The sequence below is a fragment of the Bubalus kerabau genome, chromosome X (assembly GCF_029407905.1).
Source record: "Bubalus kerabau isolate K-KA32 ecotype Philippines breed swamp buffalo chromosome X, PCC_UOA_SB_1v2, whole genome shotgun sequence".
Classification (NCBI taxonomy): domain Eukaryota; kingdom Metazoa; phylum Chordata; class Mammalia; order Artiodactyla; family Bovidae; genus Bubalus; species Bubalus kerabau.
This window is the reverse complement of record NC_073647.1, coordinates 27,703,179-27,724,446: the sequence shown is the minus strand read 5'-3', so window position 1 is coordinate 27,724,446 and position 21,268 is coordinate 27,703,179. Positions and strand designations below refer to the sequence as shown.

Genomic DNA, 21,268 nt, shown 5'->3' with positions numbered 1-21,268 from the left:
TCATTGACATATAAAAGCTTAAGTTTCGAGTTGAAATACTGGGAAAAAACTTCTCTCTCTGATTCTAGTAGCTCTCAAACTGTTTTGGCTCCATAAAGCATGCAGCATATAGTAATATCATCACATAGAAAATGTTGTATCTGTCGAAGACACCCAGGACTGAAAAGAAGTTGACTGCATAAGGTATTTTAAGGAAAATTCAAAATAAGATAAAAAAATATTCAAAATAATGAAATAGGTAGCTAATGTATTTCTTTGAGTCTGATCTCTGGTGGCCTTTGCCTGCAGTGGCTTGAAGAAGGATTTCCGTTTTGGGCCAGAGATTGAAGGCAGGTGGCAGCAATGAGAGCACTGAATCCTGGCCACTAGACCACCAGGGCCAGTGGCCTGTGACAAGACCCTGGCCCTTTGGCTTTGTAGAAATGAATTGCCACAAAGAGATGGAAAGTAGTGAAATAAGTAAAGTGTTTATTAGGAGGAAAAAGTGTACGTGTGGATAGACATACATAGGTGGGCTCAGAGAGAGAGCTGTGCCCTTGTGTTAGTTTGAATCACTTACATGGGGTATTTCTTCCGGGTTTCCTTTGCCTCATAATCTTGCTCTGCCTGGCTCTGAGTCTGCAGTTTAGTTTATCTCAGAATCTTCCCATGTGTGCACCCACTTCTCTTGGCTAAGATGGAGTCTAGTGAAGAGGCCTCTGGGTAGGTTGACATTGCCTACTGTGGGGTGCATCCCCTCCCTTTTGACATTCGAGGAGGCTTTCTGCGCCTGTGTAGTCGGGAAGGCCTCCTTGACCTCGAGAATGAGGAATGTGTGGTCTATCTCTTATCTGGGCAGCTCCTCTCCTCTGGCTGTTATCTTTGTCTTGGAGTATCTGTCCACAGGGGACAAACTCCAGCTGCTCAGCTTGGGGCCCATCTGTCTGCTGCCTCAAGTCCAAGGCAAGACCAATTTAGTGAAGCAATATATGGAGACAGTGAATAAAATTCAGGTAATTTGGGGGTCTTTTTGGAGCAAGGTTTTTTGTTTTCTCTTTGAATTAATATTATCAGAGTAATTATACTTTTTTTTCTTGTTTCACTTTACTAAAATCCTCAGCCTCACATTGCTGTGCATGGAAAATATTGATGAGTTTTATTATGTTTAGCAAGTTATCTGAATGTATGTAGTGCAGTATTTTTGCATTTACTCCAGCATTACAAATGGCCTGTTCATCTTTGCCCCTACCAGGTAGTTCATACATGGCTGGATTTTTTTAAAAATTAATGATTTATTTTGGCTGCACTGGGCATCAGTTGTGGCACCTGGGATCCAGTTCCCAGACTAGGGATCAAACCCGGGCTCCCTGCTTTGGGAGCTTAAAGTCCCAGCCAGAGGACTACCCAGGAAGTCCCCATGGCTGTGTTTAACAGGTGAATTTGCCCCTTTTAAAAGCAAACTTTTATTATCGTATTTTAATTTCTTTGAGGGCGGGGGTCCCTTTTCCCGGCATAAAGAACTTCCCCCACCAGGGATCAAATCCGCACCTCCTACGGTAGAACCGCAGTCTTAACCACTGGACACCAGGTAAGCCCCTGTCATTTCCTTTTAATTTCTGTGGCACTTTACATTAGTCTTTCTCCACTGGGAGAGAATCCATTCCTAATGTCCTAGAGAATCCGTTTTGTTATACTTACCTCCTGTGCATGCATCTGTAGATGAGGAATTCCAGTTGAAAAAGGCTGCCCTAGACGTTGAAAGCTGCTGGGGGCAGGGACAGTTGGCACAGTGCCTGGTGCATAGTAGGTGTTTGATAAATATTTGAATGAAAAATTTTTATGTTTCACATAAATAATAGCTTCTGCTCATAGTGATATTTATGAAATTCTTATGAAAAATGGTTAAAAATGAGGAGTTCCAGTTAATTGGGTGTGATACTGTGATTTATAATAACAAATATATATGTGTATTTGGTCTTTGCCTGTTTCTGGCCCAGAGCTCCTAAAACCCTTGGCATTTCTGACTTTGAGAGCAATAAAGGTGTGTTTTATAATGTTAATGAGGTGAATTGGGAAAGCATCTCTGGTTGGCGGCTGGTCACCAGGGAAACCAACCCTTTGATTAGAGGGTTGGAACTTTCAGTTCCACTCCCCTGATTTCTGGGGATTGGAGAGGGCCTGGTGATTGAGTCACCAGTGACCAATGGGTTAGTCAATCATGCCTATTAATGAAGCCTGTATAAACCCCCCCAAAAAACAGGGTTTGGAGAGCTTCCAGGTTGGAGATTTGCGAAGAGCAGGCTGTGCTCCTTAGAGAGAGCACAGAAGCTCCATGCCCTTTCCCCATTCCTTGCCCTATACATCTCCTCCATTTGGCTGATCCTTGTATAATAAACCAGTGATCTAGGAAGTAAAGTGATTCTCTGAGTTCTGTAAGCCACTCTAGTGGAACCTCTGATTTATAGTCAGTCAGTCAAAAGTACTGCTAACAACCTGGATTGAGTCTGGTGTCTGAAACCCAAGGTGGAGGTTGTTGGGAAGCCCAGTTTGTAGTCAGTTGGTCAGAAACACAGCTAATAACCTGGACCTGCTGCTGGTGTATGAAGTGGCTGGCTGGGGGAGTCCTGTGGGACTGAGTGCCTAACCTGGGGTATCTGATGCTACCTCTCGTCAGAAATTGGAGAAGGCAATGGCAACCCACTTCAGTACTCTTGCCTATAAGTTGAATTATGGGACACTCAGGTGATGTCTGAGAATTGCTTGTTGGTGTGGGGACACCCCTCCATATTGGAACTATGATCAGAACCTAAACATTGGTGTGTACTGATTACCAATTTTTAAACTATTAGAATAAATATATCTATACTGACCATAGTATAATCTCTTAGATGATTACACCATTTTATGATCTTGCAGAGCGTTATTTCATTCAACAAATATTCACTGAACATCTGTTATATACTGGGCACTATAGTAGGCCCTGGGACACATTGGTGAGCAAGACAAACTCCCTGTCTTCATGAGTGTTGATGGTCATTACGTACACGGCTGTGGATTTAGAGGACGTGGTGACTGCTCTGTAACACATTTGTGACAAACCATGCAACTTGCTTTTTTGTGAATAAGTTACTATTATATGCTTACTTGTTTGTCTTTCTACTAGAAATAGAGTGAACAATTTTGATTATTTTCTGGTTGTTTGGATTTCAGATAAAAAGGAATTTGTTGCATTTGACACCTTCAATATGACCTGGACATCACAAAGGGCTCTTTTGCAAATAGATGTTAGTCTGATTCTCTGTAAAGTGGGACACCTATTTAGGAATGAATCACTACTACTTGAAGTAAATATTAGATAACCTGAAAACAAGTTTTGTCTTTTTTTTAAAATCCTGATCTGGGTTTTGCTGATTCAGCAACATAAAACTCGGAATGTCTTCTGAACACCTATAAGGGTTTACTGTTTGCTCCTTCTGTTTATGATTATTGTGCATAATTCAACCCTTTAGTGGGTGATACTGAGTGCCTATAAATCAGGTAGTTTCCAGTGCTCTTAACGAGCTTTTAGCAGAAGTGAGATTTGAGCAGGTAAAGCTGGCCAATTTCATATTGATACAACTATCCAGGTGAGCTTGTTTCCTCATGTAGGCTGCCGGTTGACCAGTGTGCAGTGGGTTCTGAAAGGTAAAGTATAGCCAGTGGCCCCTGTGCTGTGCTTAGTCACTCAGTCATGTCCGACTCTTTGTGACCCCATAGACTGTAGCCCAGGCTCTTCTTTCCATGGGGATTCTCCAGGCAAGAATACTGGAGTGGGTTGCCATGCCCTCCTCCAGTGGATCTTCCCAACCCAGGAATCCAGCCAGGGTCTCCTGCATTGCAGGCGGATTCTTTACCATCTGAGCTACTAGTGGCCCCTAGAGAACCATAAGTAACATCCCTGCCTCTGGATGATGTGCAGAGAACTAGCTCATGAGTGAATTCAAATACTGGTTTGTTGAGTGATGGGAAAAAATCATTAAGGTTGACTGCTTGTTTAACTTGGTATAAATTCTCCCAAAGAGGTGGAAGCATGGGACACAAATGAAAAACACTTTTTTTCCCCCTCAAGGTGGTGGAGTTCCCTGTACATCTGTAGTGCTTTATATGGAATAATCTTTTGCATCTGGAATTCTTCAGATTGGAAGGAATTTTCTGGTTGGGCAGAGTGAGGTTCTAGGCTTCCATAAGTGAAGTAGGTGCTATTTTCAAGTTTGTTTACATTCACTTAACATTAACCTCGGAGAAGGCAATGGCAACCCACTCCAGTACTCTCGCCTGGAAAATTCCATGGACGGAGGAGCCCGGTAGGCCACAGTTCATGGGGTTGCTAAGAGTCGGACACGACTGAGTGACTTCACTTTCACTTTTCACTTTCATGCATTGGAGAAGGAAATGGCAACCCACTCCAGTGTTCTTGCCTGGAGAATCCCAGGGATAGGGGAGCCTGGTGGGCTGCCGTCTATGGGGTCGCACAGAGTTGGACACGACTGACGTGACTTAGCAGCAGCAGCAGCAGCAGCAACAGTAACCTTCCTGGCCTGGGATAAGGGTAGGTCAGTGGTGACTGTAAAACAAACATTAGCACGACTGCAGCATATGTTAACACTACTGCAGTTTAGTGATGAATGAGTACTCAGCACTGCAGATATGGGCGTGGGGTGCCCTGTGCCAGTACATTGGCAGGCAGCCCCACACTTACTGCAGTGTGTGGAGGGATTGCTGGTTTGGCTGACTTACTGATTGTTTGAGGTTTATAGATAATATTGGACTGTGGATATCCAGATTTGGGAGGTTAATATGTATTTGTGAAATACAGATTGTCATCCATTTTTTGCCCTATATTTATTTAATGAAATATGGGAGGATTGGTGAAGATTGTTCAAGCAGATACTGTGTATTTTTTTTTTTGACTCCTCCATTATATGTTGTCATAAAGTAGTGTGGCTATATTTTTCTAGTCTCTTTTTCATGTAGATATTGAAAAAATCAGCAGTTTTCTTGATAATGATTATGCCTTTAGCACAGCATCAAGTAAACAGTAGATGCTCAATAAATACTTTCTGAATTGATAGCATAGTCTGAGTCAGTAATAGAAGTTGAAAAATGACCAGCTACTGAGAAGCTTATGTGTTTCAGACTGGGCTACCAATGAGTGCATGGCACTAAAAATAACATCCTTTCAGTTACAAAATACTACACTATATTTATTCTAAATGAGAAAAAAAATTATACTTTCCTACCCACTTAAAAAGGAAAAGCTTTAGCATTTACTTGACGCTAGTTTCTCGACCAGCAAAAAAGATTATGTTTAGTGCCTTCCCCTTTGTTGGCCAGTCACAGAAAACTATAACCCATATCCTGTTCTCAACTTCTAAAATTATAAACAAATTCATATTCTTTTTGTTAAATCCCATGCATAAGCTTATATTTTCTGTTGCCACCAGCACATCAAATCTTTTTGAAAACCAAAGCTGCAGAATTCACTCTCCCAAGAGCGTTATTTGGATTCCGGATTCCACTTGGTATTTGGTGCTGGGTGGATACCTGCAGTGAGAAGGCAGAGCAACCAGAGGAATTGTGGAGTTTGAGGGAAGCAGTTTTGTTGAGAAAAGAGCCTTAACCTTGTTTAAAAGGGTTAGTGCAAGTCCTGGTTTTGCCATTTACATCCTAGCTTGGGAATTGGGCACTGTAGTTCCTGTACATCAAACTGTTCCCCAAAGTGTGGTCCTTAGACTACCTGCAGAAGAATCATCTGGGAAGCTTATTAGAAATAGACATTCTTGAGCCTCAAACCTACTGAATCCAAGTCTCAGGTGATAGGTGCCAGGAAACTGCATTTTTAGCAGGCACTCCAGGTAGTTCCTCAGTTCACAAAAAATTGGAGAACATCCATATTCAATAACCTGGAGAAGGGAACGGCTACCCACTCCAGTATTCTGGCCTGGAGAATTCCATGGACTGTATGGTCCATGGGGTTGCAAAGAGTCAGACACGACTGAGTGACTTTCACACACATATTCGATAAACACTGAAGTGTTTATTTTCTGTGTACACTCTGTTCCTGTTTCTGAAGTCTCCTTTCTTCACCTATAGAATGAACATCACACCTACTTGGCATGATTGTTGAAGTTTGGTAGGCTATTCAGCACATACCAATTGTGCCAGAGGTCCCCAGAACCACGCCCAGGCTCGATGGCTTACTGGCCGAACTCAGAAGACTCAGCATATAGTTGTCCTCACAGCTCTGATTTATTATAGAGAAAGGCTCCAAAGCAAAGTCAGCAAAGGGAAAAGGCTCAAGAGGCCATGTCTGCAGGAACCCAGGCACAGCTCCCAACAGTCCTCTCCCAGTGGAGTCACACAGGTTGTGCTTAATTCCTCCCAGCAATGTGTTGTCTCCAAAGGGAGCTTCTCAGAGACTCAGTGCCCAGGGTGTTTATTGGGAGCTGGTCACATAGACACACCTCCTCTGCCTGGTACATGCAGAATTTCAGACTCCCAGAAGGAAAACAGGTATTTAGCATAAACCATAACGTTGTGCCAACAGTTGAGGCACAGCGAGCTATTCTTACCACTTAGGATGGTGGGAACCTTCCCCACGTCCAATTCCCCAGACACCAGCTGTGTCTATACCAACCTTGTAAGCAGACACTTTTAAGAATAGCAGTCAAACCTGCTCGGTTAACTTTTTCACTGTTAGGAAATACTGGTATTTTTCAGAGAAGGGAAATGACTGACCCTTGGTCATTAAGCTAATCAAGCAGCAGAACTGAGTCTGTCTGAAACTCCCAGCAATCATCACCTTGTTCTCATTGCTGTACACATCGTGCTTCTGGATGATAGGTCATTGCTTTGAAGATCGTTGAATGTATTCACTGTCGCTTGTAGCAGAAGAGCAGCCTGCCGGTGATAAATTGATGCACCCAGTGGGGGAGCCAGGAAGTATTGATGTTTCTGCCAGTTTAGCGTCAACACTTGCTGGTTTCCTCTCTGGAGCATCACTGAATTCGTGGATTTTCAGTTTTTCTGACTTTTGTCACTGCCCCAACTTCTCCATGTTCCATTCATTTACCCATAGTCCCAGCCAACACTCATTAGCATCATTACTTCATCCCATTCTGTGATGCTTAGCTGTTAGCTTATAAGCAGCCAATTTTAAAAATCCTTTTGGGTAACACAGGTCCAAAGAGCAGGCATAGTGAAGAGTATTTGGTCAAGGATAATTATATAGGAAAGACTGCCAAAAGGAAGTCTAAATTCTTGGGCTAATGAATGAATTTTATGGAAATGTTTATAAGTAGTACTTTACTTCAGGATTTTTGAGTTCTGTGATCATGGAAAACCTCAGTGGTATCTCTGGTTATTCTTAGTTTCAATCTTTTTTTTTTAATCTGTTATCAAAAAAGAAAATTAATAATTCTGTTATGATTTGGGGCAAAGAATAAATTAGGAAATCATACTGGAAGATGCAGTAATCCTGCAGCTCAACGGGGAGCAGAAGCCAGGAGGGAGCTGTCACAAATAAGTAACAGCTGGGTAGAGCAGATTATGTAAGTTACACCTGTTGTGTAAGCAGTGGGGATGTTCTTGAAGCTTCACAATTAATGTAGCTTGCAGTAATATAGATTAAGGGATCTATAATGTAGTGCACAGTTTACTTTTGGCTTCTTTTCTGAAAACATCCATATGAATCAGAAGCTTCCTTTGAACACCCGTGCCCTACTGTAGAGGTATGTAAGGCACAGACTTGCTCTCCAGTAGGTTGCAGTCTATTAGAGACAGAAGACCACGCATAAGAGCAACCTCCCCAGGCAGCAGGTAATCAGTGCTATCCTCCTGAAGGTACACACAGGAAGTGCCGCCGGCATTCAGACTAGTGCACCAACTCCATTGGCAGGAGTGCCAGTAGACACTCTTCTGAAATCCATTATTCCAATGATGGTGGTCCTCAATCTTCTGATTTGATACAGAAACTGGGATGGAATAAGCATTTGGGGTAGTATTTCATGACCCTGCTTCATAATAACATTATATGACTGGTTATTTGGTTTTCCTGGTTACATAATAAGTGCACACTTCCAGAAATTTTTACTACATGGGGACAATATGGTAGTTTATTATCTTGAGTACTGTTAGTCATTTTAAAAAGCTGGGGATCCAGCATTTGTCCAGGAGCACCTTACTTATAGTAACACTTCTGTTTCACTGTCATTAAACAGCATAGCTCTCTATTTTTTTTTTTAATTTAGCTGCACCAGGCTGTAGTTGGGAGAAGGCGATGGCCCCCCACTCCAGTACTCTTGCCTGGAAAATCCCATGGATGGAGGAGCCTGGAAGGCTGCAGTCCATGGGGTCGCTAAGAGTCAGACACGACTGAGCGACTTCCCTTTCACTTTTCACTTTCACGCATTGGAGGAGGAAATGGCAACCCACTCCAGTGTTCTTGCCTGGAGAATCCCAGGGACGGGGGACCCTGGTGGGCTTCCGTCTATGGGGTCACACAGAGTAGGACACGACTGTAGTGACTTAGCAGCAGTAGCAGCAGGCTGTAGTTGCAGCATGTGGGCTCTAGTTCCCTGATGAGGGATGAAACCTGGGCCCCCTGCATTGGGAACTTGGAGTGTCAGCCACTGGACCACCAGGGAAGTCCCAACATGGTTCTTAATAGACATTCAGATCTGACCTTCATTGTACCTTTGTGGTTTAGTCACTAAGTCATGTCCAACTCTTCTATGACTCCATGAACTGTAGCCCGCCAGGCTCCTCTGTCCATGGGATTTCCCAGGCAAGAATACTGGAGTGGGTTGCCATTTCCTTCTCCAGGGAATCTTTCTGACCTTCATTGTACCTTACCAGAACATGAATTGCATCTTATTCCCACAGAGTTCATCACCACAGGCTGTTGATGCTAACTTGTACTTAATCATCATGACTGCCGCTCTAGTCCAAGTCATCAGCATCTCTTCTCTTTCACATTTGTTCCTCCTCCAGTCTTCCCTCTTTCAACAGATGGCACCATCTTCTACCTAGTAGCTCAAGCTAGAACCGTAGCTGCTGCTGCTGCTAAGTCACTTCAGTTGTGTCTGACTCTGTGCGACCCCATAGACGGAAGCCCACTAGGCTCCCCCGTCCCTGGGATTCTTCAGGCAAGAACACTGGAGTGGGTTGCCATTTCCTTCTCCAATGCAGGAAAGTGAAAAGTGAAATTAAAGTTGCTCAGTCATGTCCGACTCTTAGCGACCCCATGGACTGCAGCCTACCAGGCTCCTCCATCCATGGGATTTTACAGGCAAGAGTACTGGAGTGGGGTGCCATTGCCTTCTCTGAGAACCCTAGCAGTCATCCTTAATAACGCCTTTCCCTTTATCTCCTACATCTGTTCTCAGCAAATCCAATAGATTCTAATTCAGAAAGAGTTCCTCAAAGCCATCCACTTCTCTACTTTGCCATCCCTACCACCATCCAAGTCCAAGCTACCACTATCACTTATCTGGACCATTGCAGTAGATGATCTCATCTACTTCTGCACTCTCCAATCCACCTTCCACACAGCATCAAAGGGATCTTTCACAGGTGTGTATTTGAAAGCCTTCAGTGACTTTCCAGTACTGTCTAGATAAAGACCTGACCAGTATCAGGTGATTGACTTATTTCACTTAGCATGTTTTCAAGGCTTATTTGTATTGTAGCATGTATCAGTAGTTCATTCCTTTTTATGACTGAATAATACTCCACTAAATAGATATACCACATTTTGTTTATCCATTTGTCAGCTAATGGGCATTTGGATTGTTTATATTTTTTTGCTATTATGAATAATAATTCTGCCTTGGACATTTTTGTATATGTTTTTGTGTGGACACATTTTCGTTTCTGTTGGCTGTGTACCTAGATTTGGAATTGCTGGGTTAAATATTTAATTCTATGTTTAACATTTTGAGGAACTGCCAAACGTTTCCACAGCTCTTCTGTATTTATTACTTTAAAAAATTCTGTTAAAAGACATAGATAAAATTTATCCTAAACTTTTTAAAGTATATAGTTCAGTTGGACTTCCCTTGTGGCTCAGCTGGTAAAGAATCTGCCTGCAGTGTGGGAGACCTGGGTTCAATCCCTGGGTTGGGAAGATCTCCTGGAGAAGGGAAAGGCTACCCACTCCAGTATTTTGGCCTGGAAAATTCCATGGACTCTATGGGGTCGCAAAGAGTCTGACACGACTGAGTGACTTTCACTTTCACTTTATTTTTTCATAGTTCAGTGGTGTTGAGTATATTCACATTGTTGTTCAACAGATCTCCAGAACTTTTTCATCTTACACAGCTGAAACTCTCTACCCATTAAACAGCAACACCTCATTTCCCATTCCATACTCCCCCAGCCCCTAGTAACTACCACTGTACTTTCTGTTTTTAGGAATTTGACTATTTTAGATATCTCATATAAATGAAGTCCTACCATATTTTTCTTTTCTTTTTTTTTTTTTACCATATTTTTCTTATTGTGACCTCATATAAATGGAGTCCTACATAGTTTTCTTATTTATTTCACTTAGCATAATAGCCTCAAGATTCATCCATGCTGTAGCATGTGACATGATTTTCTTCCTTTTTAAGGCTGAATGATACTCTGTTTATGTATTGCATTTTGTTTATCCAACCATCTATTGATGGACATTTGGGTTGCTTCCATTTCTTGACAATTGTGAATATTGCTGCTATTAACAAAAGTGGGCAGATAATCACTTTGAGATCCTGATTTCAAGATCTCATTCTTTTGGGTATATATGCAGAAGTAGGATTGTTGAATCATATGGTGGTTTTGTGTTTAATTTTTGAGGTACATCTGTACTGTTTTCCATAGTAGCTGCACTATTTTACATACCCATCACCATTGCAGAAGGCTGCCAGTTTCTCCACATCCTCACCAACACTCCCCCACCCCCTACTTTGGAGAGGGTGATGTTTGGAAGAAGCCATCCTGATGGGTGTTTATATGGTTTAGATTTGCATTTCTCTGATGATTAGTGACATTGAGCATCTTTTCATACTTTTGGCCATTTGTATATCATCTTTGGAGAAATGTCTATTCATGTGGCTTACATATTTTTTATCAGGTAATTTTTTGTTGTCCAGTTGTGGGAGTTCTTTATATCTTAGATCTTAACCCTTTACCAGATATATGCTTTCTGTATATTTTCTTCCACTCAGTAGTTTGTTTCCCTTTTTATATTTTTGATTGTTTCCTTTGATGCATAGAAGTTTTTTAATTTGATGAAGTCTCGTTTGTCTGTTTTTGCATTTGTTGCATATGCTTTTTTAGTGTCATCTCCAAGAAATCATTGCCAAATCCAAAGTCATGAAGCTTCTCCCCTATGTTTTCTTCTAGGATTTTTTGTTTGTTTGTTTTAGGGCTTACATTTAGATCTTTAATCCATTTTGAATTGACTTTTGTATTTGGTGTAAGCTAAAGGTCCAACTTCATTCTTATGCATGTGGATATCCAGTTTTCCCAGCACCATTTGTTGAAAAGGCTATGTGGATTTTAGGATGAATTTTTCTATTATTGCAAAAAGTCATCCTCACTTTTTACCTTCTGTCTGTCAAAGGATGTTAGTATATACTATTTCCCTTGTCTGGTAAACCTCTCTCTTTTAGTCAGTTCCTGAACTTTTACTCATCTCTCAGGGCTTGTCTTAATCTCACATACCCAGGGACACTGTCCCTAATCCTTCCCACAGACTATGGCAGGTTCCCAGGTTCTCATAGTACTATGAACCTTTCTTCTATACTCTTTATCACAGTTGACTTTACATTTGCGTATTATATTTGTTTGCTAACCTATATAGTATCAAGCTTCCCTCTGTCTAGTAAGTTTCATGAAAGTAAGAATTGTGACCATTTTTGGTGGTGGTGGTGGTTTAGTCGCTAAATCGTAGCCTGCCCAGTTCCTCCGTCCATGGGATTCTCCAGGCATACTGGAGTGGGTTGCCATTTCCATCTCCAGTGACCATTTTTGCTTATTGCTATATCGCTAATGTTTCAGTGCCTGACATGTAGTAATATGCTCAATAAAAGTTGAATGAATAAATGAAATTTGATTACTGTCTGTATTTTTAATCTTATTTCCCATTTATAATCATAGAATTTGAAAGCTTGTCTGAGAGGTAAAATTGTCCAGTCTTTAGACATCAGTGTTGTGTTCAGTTAAAAAAGAAGCATTACTCACATTTTAGAAATGACTTCATTTCCTCTAGAATGCTGTGTTTTAAATATATACAATAGAGTATCTGTTTTTCACTATAATGTATTTAATGTTGTCTGATGTAGTTAATGAAAAACTTTATGAGCATCACTGTTGTATACACATTTTCAACATTCACTTTGTTGAAGTTTGCTCAGTTCATCTCACTTGTGTCCGACTCTTTGTGACCCCATGGACTACAGCACGCCAGGCTTCCCTGTCCTTTACCAACTCCCGGAGCTTGCTCAAACTCATGTCCATAGAGTTGGTGATGCCATCCAACCATCTCATCCTCTGTCGTCCCCTTCTTCTCCTGCCTTCAATCTCTCCCAGCATCAGGGTCTTTTCCAAAGAGTCAGTTCTTCGCATCAGGTGGCCGAAGTATTGGAGTTTCAGCTTCAGCATCAGTCTTTCCAATAAAGATTCAGGACTGATCTCCTTTAGGATGGACTGGTGTAATCTCCTTGCAGTCCAAGGGACTCTCAAGGGTTTTGTCTAACACCACAGTTCAAAAGCATCAATTCTTCAGCACTCAGCTTTCTTTATAGTCCAACTCGCACATCCATACATGACTACTGGAAAAACCATAGCTTTGACTAGATGGACCTTGTTGGCAAAGTAATGTCTCTGCTGTTTAATATGCTATCTAGGTCGGTCATAGCTTTCTTCCAAGGAACAAGTGTCTTTTAATTTCATGGCTTGCAGTTACCATCTGCAGTGATTTTGGAGCCCCCCAAAATAAAGTCTCTTACTGTTTCCCTTGTTTCCCCATCTGTTTGCCATGAAGTGATGGAACCAGATGCCATGATCTTAGTTTTCTGAATGTTGAGTTTTAAGCCAACTTAAAGTTCATGAAAGTTGAAGTTTGCTACTATACTTCAAACATACTGACTTTGAGAATCCCCTTCTGGTCCAGTGGTTAGGACTCAGCACTTTCACTGCCAGGGCCTGGATTTGATCCCTGGTCAGGGAACTGAGATCCAACAAGTCCCATGCTACGGTCCTAATAATAATAAATACAAAAAAGTACTCACTTCACAATAAATAAGAAATATCATATTTATTGATTCAAGTATTTCTTTCATTTTTTAAGTCTTTTTGATAATTTTTTAATCTAGCTGTTTCACAAATATTTGTTTTTTAAATTTCAAAAATAGTTATATTGAAGAGTAAGTACTTTTAATGTTACTATCTTTAGTGAATTTATTGCAGTTTTGTGAGTACCAGTTAGAAATGATAGTGTTAAGAGTCTCATTTAAGCCGTTAATACATGAGAATGGAAGTAATCTTTTTATTTTATATGGATCAGAATTTGAAATGAGTTTTTTATCTTTTTGCCTTCAACGTAAGATTTGTGTTCTGTTAGGCTATGTACAAAAATAACTATTCCAAATTCAGTGCCTTGAATTACTGATCTCTGATCCCACTGATACTCTGTAGGTTTATGGAATTGTTTTAGTTCTGAATTGTCTTTGCCTTCTTACCATTATAACAGCTAAAACCAGAGTAGTAAATTCCTGACACTGTTTTAAGTGCTTTGCAAACTTTAGTTCATTATACACATTTGTTTATTGTATTAGTAAGGATTCTCCAGAAAAACAACTAATAAGGGGGGTGTGTGTGTAAATACTTATATATTTACTACTTTAGTATTATTTCTGTGTAACTATGTAAGTTTCTTCATGTATATATTTATACAGACATATGTACACATAAAAAGAAACTTACAAGGAATTGGCTTCCGTGATTTTGGAGGCTGACAAGTCTTAAGAGCTGGAGTCAGCAAGCTGGGGACCCAGGAGAGCCAGTGGTGTAATTCTAGTCCAAGTCCAAAGGCCTGAAAACCTGGAGAGCTGATGGCATAAGTTTTAGTCCAAAGGCTAGCAGGCTTGATACTCTGGAGAATCAGTGCTTCACTTCAAGTCCCAAGGCCAGTTAAACCAGTGTCCCAGCTTAAAGGCCGTTAGGTAGGAGGAGCTGCCTCTTACTCAGAGGAGGGTTGGTTGGTCCTTCCGTTTTATTTAGGCCTTCAACTGGTTGAATGAGGTCCACTCATGTTATGGAGGACAATCTGCTTTACTCTCTTTACCAATTCAGATATTAATCTCATCCAGGAATACCCTCACAGACAAACCCCCTATAATGTTTGACCAGATATCTGGCAGTATGTGGTGCAGTCAAGTTGACACATAAAATTAACCATCACAGTTATGTCCTAGGATCATGTGAAGATGAATGAACAAATCTAAAGTGTGTACAGCCCAGGAGTAGAAGACTTTACTATAATTGCCCATAGTCTTCTAGCCTTACCATCTCATCTGTAAAGTGAAGGACTTGGATTGCTACATGGTCTGTAAGGTTCACTGAAATCCTAGAACTGGTAAAGGATCTTAGAGATGTTTTAATTGTCCAGCCTCTTCATTCTACAGGTGAAGAAATAGAGGGCAGATGGCTTGTCCAAGGTTATTCAGTGACTGGGAGTTCACAAAAAGAAATTCCAGCCTCAGCTTTGTAACCTATGTCCTCAGTTTCCTCCTCTGTGAACTGTGAGGGCTCTTGGATCATCAGTATTTCTTGAGCTTATAGAGATAGTATACTGGTTTTTTTTGTTTTGTTTTTTTTTACTCAATATTAAATTGCTAAGATTCTTCATAAGTTTTCATGTAGCTGTAGTTGATTCGTTGTCTCTGCTCAATAATATAATAATATTTTACTTTGGGAATCTACTAGAATTGATCCATTCTTCTGTCGATGAACTTATAGGTTATTTTGCAGTTTTTTCTGTATGACCAGAAAAATATGTCTTTTAGTGTATATTTATGAAAGAGGTTCCTCCCAATGTATGTAGGATACACATATATAAACACATGCTCAGCCACATCTATAGGAAGACAAATACATGTATGCTCAGCCACATCTATAGGAAGACAAATACATGTAATAACTCTAGAAACATGCAGCTTTACAAGAGGAGGTGAAATTGTTCTCCGAAGTAGTTTTACCATATGAATTACCACTAGCAATGTATGAGTTCCCATTGCTTCATATTTTTGCCTTTGATATTGGTTGACGTCTTACATTTTGTCAGTTCTCTGATTACTAATGAGGTTAAGCATCTTTGCATATGTTTCTGGGCCCTTTATGTTTCCCCTCTGAAATACTTGTTCATGTCTTTTAACTGTTTTCTATTAGGTTATTGATCATATACTGATTTATAACTATGAGTCCTTTTCATAATCAGAGATTAATCCTTTATTGATTACATTTTTTGCAAATATCTTAGTTTGTAGCTTTATATATATATATATATATATATATATGTCTTTTGATAAAGAAATTCTTAGCTTTAATGTAGTCAGAATTTTGGTTCTTTCTTTGTGGTTACTGCTTTGTGTCTTGTTTAAGCATTCCTTCCCTATTCCAAAGTTGGAAAACTAGTCTCCTTTTTATTCTTTTTAAAAGTTTTGAAATTTGGAAAATTATTTTTCGAGCCTCATTTTTCAGAACTTTAAAATGCAGGAGTTGATCTAGCTGTTTTGTAACAGTCTTTTATTCTTTAACATTGTGACCTAAAGTAGAAAGGATATGTGTGTATATTTTCAGAGATTGCCGTGTTCTTTCAGTAATCTCTTCCATTATGAGGTTTCATATTCACTCCTACTTCTCTTTTTCTCATTTCCCCAGCCTCTTCCTTCCTGGTTTCTTCAGAAAATAACCAGTTGAATCCTGCAGAATCCTAAAGTTTCTGTGTCGAAGCACCACTTTTTAATTGAAATTTGAGATAATGCAATTGTAAAAAATAACAGAGATCCCATGTACTCTTTACCCAGTTTATCTTAATGGTAACATCTTGCAAAACTGTAGTATAATGTCACAACCAGGATATTGACATAGATAGCATCCACTGATCTCATTCAGATTTCTCCAGTTATACTTGTATTCATTTGTGTGTATTGTGTATTTAGTTCTCTGCAGTTTTATCCCATGTGTATGTTTGTATATCCACCACCACAGAAAGACATGAGAGGAAACAACACTTTTTAAAGCCTGAATTACTGAATACCTCTAGAGTGTTCTGCAGTACCCAATTTGGCTGGTGCCCACACGGTTCTAGAGGGCCACCTCCAGGTTACATAATCCAGAAGCAAGTTGATGAACTGAAACCTTGACCTGAGAGATGAAAGAATCTTTGATCTTTGGGTCTGAGGTCCTGGGAGGCCAGTTGGCATGCCCTCAAAACATAATCATCCTTTATTTTGAATTGTATATGCCCATATGAACTTGCATTTGAGACATCCTAGTAAAAGCTGCTTTTGGTCCATCATACCAATAGGAGTCATTCAAATTCCATGTGGTCGTTAGCAACTACAAAGTAGTAATGCTAATCCTTCTAGGAAAACAAGTACAAGCATTAAAAACAAAATTACATAAAAACAGAAAAAACAATTAAAAACAATTAAAAGCACCAGAATATACATTAGTTTATATCCCCATAAGTAGAAACTTACATTATTGTCATGCTGGTAGTTAAGGGCATTTGAAGACTATATTTATGGGAGAGCTGTGTATGGTTTAAACTCCTGTCTACTTGAAAATATTTAAAAATGAACACTCAGCATCTTTAGTGGAGTTCATTTATTCACCCCTTTATTGCCTTGTTATGACCATCCAGGCACTATGCTAAGCAAACAGGATTGAGTACTAAATAAAAAGTGCTTCGTGTCCTTATGGAACTTAGAATCTAATTTTCAATTTAAAAAATAAGCAGCAAATATTCTAATTATTCACTTCATGAGTTATGAGTGAAATGAATTAGAAACAGAGATAGCAGAAATAGGATCTGTTTTTGATAGGGTAGCTGGCAAGTTCTGTCTGAGGACATGGCATGTAAGCAGATAACTGAAAGAATGAGGGTCTACTTCTGCAGTGGAAATTGTGAGTAGTTACTGAAACCGGTTGTTTAAAGGCCCTGAGTTGGGCAAGAGCCAGGCACATTGGGAAACTGCAGAGGAGGCTAAATGGGGCTGAAGGGCATACTCAGTGGAGGAGGGGGATGGAGGCAATTAATGGGCTATAGGAACTTCTTAGGAGCAATTTGGATCTTGTAATCTGAACTTCTTGAAGCCATGAAGGTGGTTTGAAGATGTGGAAGTGATGGTAATGAAGTTGTCTATTTAATCAGTTCACAAATACTAAATACCCTACCATGTGTCAGGCACTATTCTACTTGCTAGGGATGCAGTGGTGAGCAAACAGACAAAAATTTCGGCACTCATGGATCTTTGATTTTAATGGGGGATGGTATTGTTAGGGTAAAGAGGAAGCTGAGAGTTCGAAAATACAATGGCCAGAAAAAGCTAGATCTTCATCTCTCTGAAAAGTGTGAAAGTTAAGTTAGTTGCTCAGTCACATCTGATTCTTTTGTGATCCCATGGACTCTAGCCCATCAGGCTTCTCTGTCCATGGAATTCTCCAGGCGAGAATACTGGAGTGGGTAGCCATTTCTTTCTCCAGGGGATCTTCTGGGACCCAGGGATTGAAACTGGGTCTCCTGCATTGCAGGCAGATTCCTTACCATCTGAGCCATCAGGGAAGCCCCTTCGTGTCTCTGGCATGCATTAATAATAACCCAGGACAGAGGCAGCTTCTATTGCATGAGAGAAGGAAATGTCTACCCACTCCAGTATTCTTGCCTGGAGAATCCCACGGACAGAGGAACCTGTTGGGCTACAGTCCATGGGATCACAAAAGAGTCAGACACAACTGAGCATGTACGCACATCTAGGATCCCAGAGTAGTGGGGCAGTTCTGCCTCCCTCAGCATTTGGTTTTTGAGTTCTAGCCAGCCAGAGGGAAAGAGGGATCCAGGGCAAGCTTCTTTAGGAAAATGACTAGGAAATTACACACATCACTGTTAAACACATGCCTTTGGGAGATAGGAAAATGTAGTTTATAGCTGGAAAGCTAGGTGCTCAGGAAGAAAGAAAGAGCAGATTTAGGGGGACAACCAGTAGACAGGGAGACATAATAAACAAGATAAGTGTAATATCTTGTATGCTAGAGATGAGTGGTAAAAGGTAGGAAGTATCAGGTGGTCAGGTCAGATCATTCGCTCAGTCGTGTCTGACTTCGCGACCCCATGAATCGCAGCACGCCAGGCCTCTTTGTCCATCACCAACTCCCAGAGTTCACTGAGACTCACGTCCATCGAGTCAGTGATGCCATCCAGCCATCTCATCCTCTGTCGTACCCTTCTCCTCTTGCCCCCAATCCCTCCCAGCATCAGAGTCTTTTCCAATGAGTCAACTCTTTGCATGAAGTGGCCAAAGTACTGGAGTTTCAGCTTTAGCATCATTCCTTCCAAAGAAATCTCAGGGCTGATCTCCTTCAGAATGGACTGGTTGGATCTCCTTGCAGTCCAAGGGACTCTCAAGAGTCTTCTCCAACACCACAGTTCAAAAGCATCAATTCTTTGGCGCTCAGCCTTCTTCACAGTCCAACTCTCATATCCATACATGACCACAGGAAAAACCATAGCCTTGACTAGACGAACCTTTGTTGGCAAAAATCAGGTGGTAGAGGTTGCAATTTTTTAATAGAGCAACAAAGGAAGCCCTCATTGGGAAGGTGTCATTTGCTTAAAGCTCTGAAGTCTGTGAGCAAGAAATATTCTGAATTGTTCTGAGGTTGCCATGTGCAGGGTAGGCTTTTACACGCCTGAATCTTGGACCTTATCTGAAAGTATTTAGGTTAGTGGAAAAGGCATCATTATAAATACTACACTTTCACTGAGAACAAGCAATAGAAGAAAGCCTTAAACAATGAGTTGATGAATTATCACGCTAGGACCTGGACTGAGGCATCTGTCTGAGATAATTTTTTTTCTTAGATCTTTGATGGTAGGCTTAGCTCCCTGAAAAAGAAGGGACCAAGAAACCCTCTGTAGTGCTCAGTTCAGAGTGGGATTGGTGGGGGAGGGTGATTGTTTTTTTCCCCCTAAGTGTAGGAAGTTTTGATGATTTGACTCTGCTGTAGAACTCTGGCTAATTTCAGTCAACCCCTCTCAATGCAGTTTTAAGGATGTGGTTAGAAAGAATGGAAGTATTTTCGTGTTCACACTTACTCATCCAAAATCGTGCTTAGTTGCCTTTCCAATTACAGAAATCAATAGTTTCCAATACTTCATTATTTTCTTTAATTATATTTGAGTGCTGCTTTAGGTTATATGTCAGTGTAAAATACATAATAGGCACCTTTTCCTACTTCTACATCATTTTTTTTTTTTAATGACAACTCATTGGGTTAATGAGACAAACGAATTTTCTGCCTGTTTGTTTCTCTAATGCCCTTTCCATCTCCAATACTCCCATAGGTTGTTCTGGGCTTATTTCCGTGTTAATAATCATTATCTTTCATTAGAGAATTTACAGTTTAGGAAAGGAGATAAGATAAACATATACATAATGAGCATACAAGGCAGAAAGTGATAAATGCCACAAGAAAGGTAAAAATAAAATGCCTTTGTAGTTCACAGACCACAGAATGAGATGGTGACCCTGACAGTCTTTGCTTCCACGGTCATGAAAGGAGACTGTAAGGTTAACTTTGAGCTAAATATGTAATGCTCTCAAAAGGAATTTTCTCTTCTTGGAAAAGGGAAGCATTTGATGTATTCTGCTACTGTTTTAAGTGTTTTTGTGAGTCCAGTTCTTTTCTAGGCACAGATAAAATACATTTTTTTTTTGCCTGTCATGTTACCTGACAGAGAAAAACTCCAGTTAGACTGGAAAAGCACTACTAATCACAGCTTTTTATAGTCTTGGAAGTTACTCTTGAATCTTTCCTCCTCTCCCTCACTTCAGCTTACCTAGGGCCTCACCAAATCCCCAAGATTATGCCCCCTGAATATTTCGAGGATCCCCTCTTGCCATGCTTAATCCATCTCTGCAGAGCAGCTCAGCTGACTTTTTAAAAACATAACGTTAGTTTAAGTCAGTTTCATGCTCTGAATCCCTAGTGGCTCCCCTCACAGAGCAAGATTTCAGCTTCTTCTTGTGCGCACCAGGCTCTGCCTACCTGTGCGATAACATCCCTGACCTTTGCCCCTTGCCTTGTACACTGCAGTCACACTGGCCTTCCCTTGGGGCCCTGCCCTCCTCCTGCACACTGCTCCCACACTGTGGAATCCTCCCCTAATGGCCCCATTTCTGTTTCTTCATTACTAAACTCAAGGCATCCTTAAGGAAGCCTTCACTGACCCCTGCAGAATCAGACTACCCATCTCAACAGGGTCATAGCACCTTGTACTTCTCTTACTTAGGTCTTCCTGAAATTGTAATTCATTATGAATCTTGGATCTAGTTGTTAGCTGCCTCCTGGCTTTGTGGTTGTTGTTTAGTCTCACTTAGTTGTGTTCAACTGTTTGCGACCCCTAGGACTGCAGCACGCCAGGCTTTCCTGTCCATCACCATCTCCTGGAACTTGCTCAAACTCATGTCCACTGAGTTGGTGATGCCATCCAACCATCTCGTCCTCTATCATCCCCTTCTCCTCCTGCCCTCAATGCTTCCCAGCATCAGGGTCTTTTCTAATGAGTCAGCTCTTCACATCAGGTGGCCAAAGTATTGGAGTTTCAACATCAGTCCTTCCAATGAATATTCAGGACTGATCTCCTTTAGGATGGACTGGTGTGATCTCCTTGGAGTACAAGGTACTCTCAAGAGTCTTCTCCAACACCACAGTTCAAAAGCATCAATTCTTTGGCACTCAGCTTTCTTTATAGAACAACTCTCACATCCATACATGACTACTGGAAAAACCGACTAGATGGACCTTTGCTGGCAAAGTAATGTCTCTGCTTTTTAATATGCTGTCTAGGTTGGTCATAGCTTTTCTTCCAAGGAGCAAGCGTCTTTAAATTTCATGGCTGCAGTCACCATCTACAGTGATTTTGGAGCCCAAGAAAATAAAGTCTGTCACTGTTTCCATTGTTTCCCTGTCTATTTGCCAT

At 40.7% G+C, this 21,268-nt stretch overlaps 1 protein-coding gene across 7 annotated transcripts in view; it reads left to right on the top strand.

Annotated features, from left to right (window-relative positions):
- Positions 1–21,268, top strand: part of ATP11C (ATPase phospholipid transporting 11C) — a 171,134-nt gene that overhangs the window by 5,375 nt on the left and 144,491 nt on the right. The window contains exon 1 of one of the 7 annotated variants that reach the window (XR_008708645.1): positions 520–992. The exons of 2 other annotated variants lie outside the window; for them this stretch is intronic. Coding sequence is in view for 4 of the 5 variants with exons in the window: in XM_055565171.1 (XP_055421146.1) it covers positions 804–992 (189 nt within the window). In the remaining variant the exon portion in view is untranslated. Of the gene's footprint in view, positions 1–519; positions 993–9,510; positions 9,592–21,268 lie in introns of those variants that run through there. 4 more of the 7 variants (XM_055565171.1, XM_055565169.1, XM_055565170.1 and 1 more) reach the window with 4 other exon arrangements.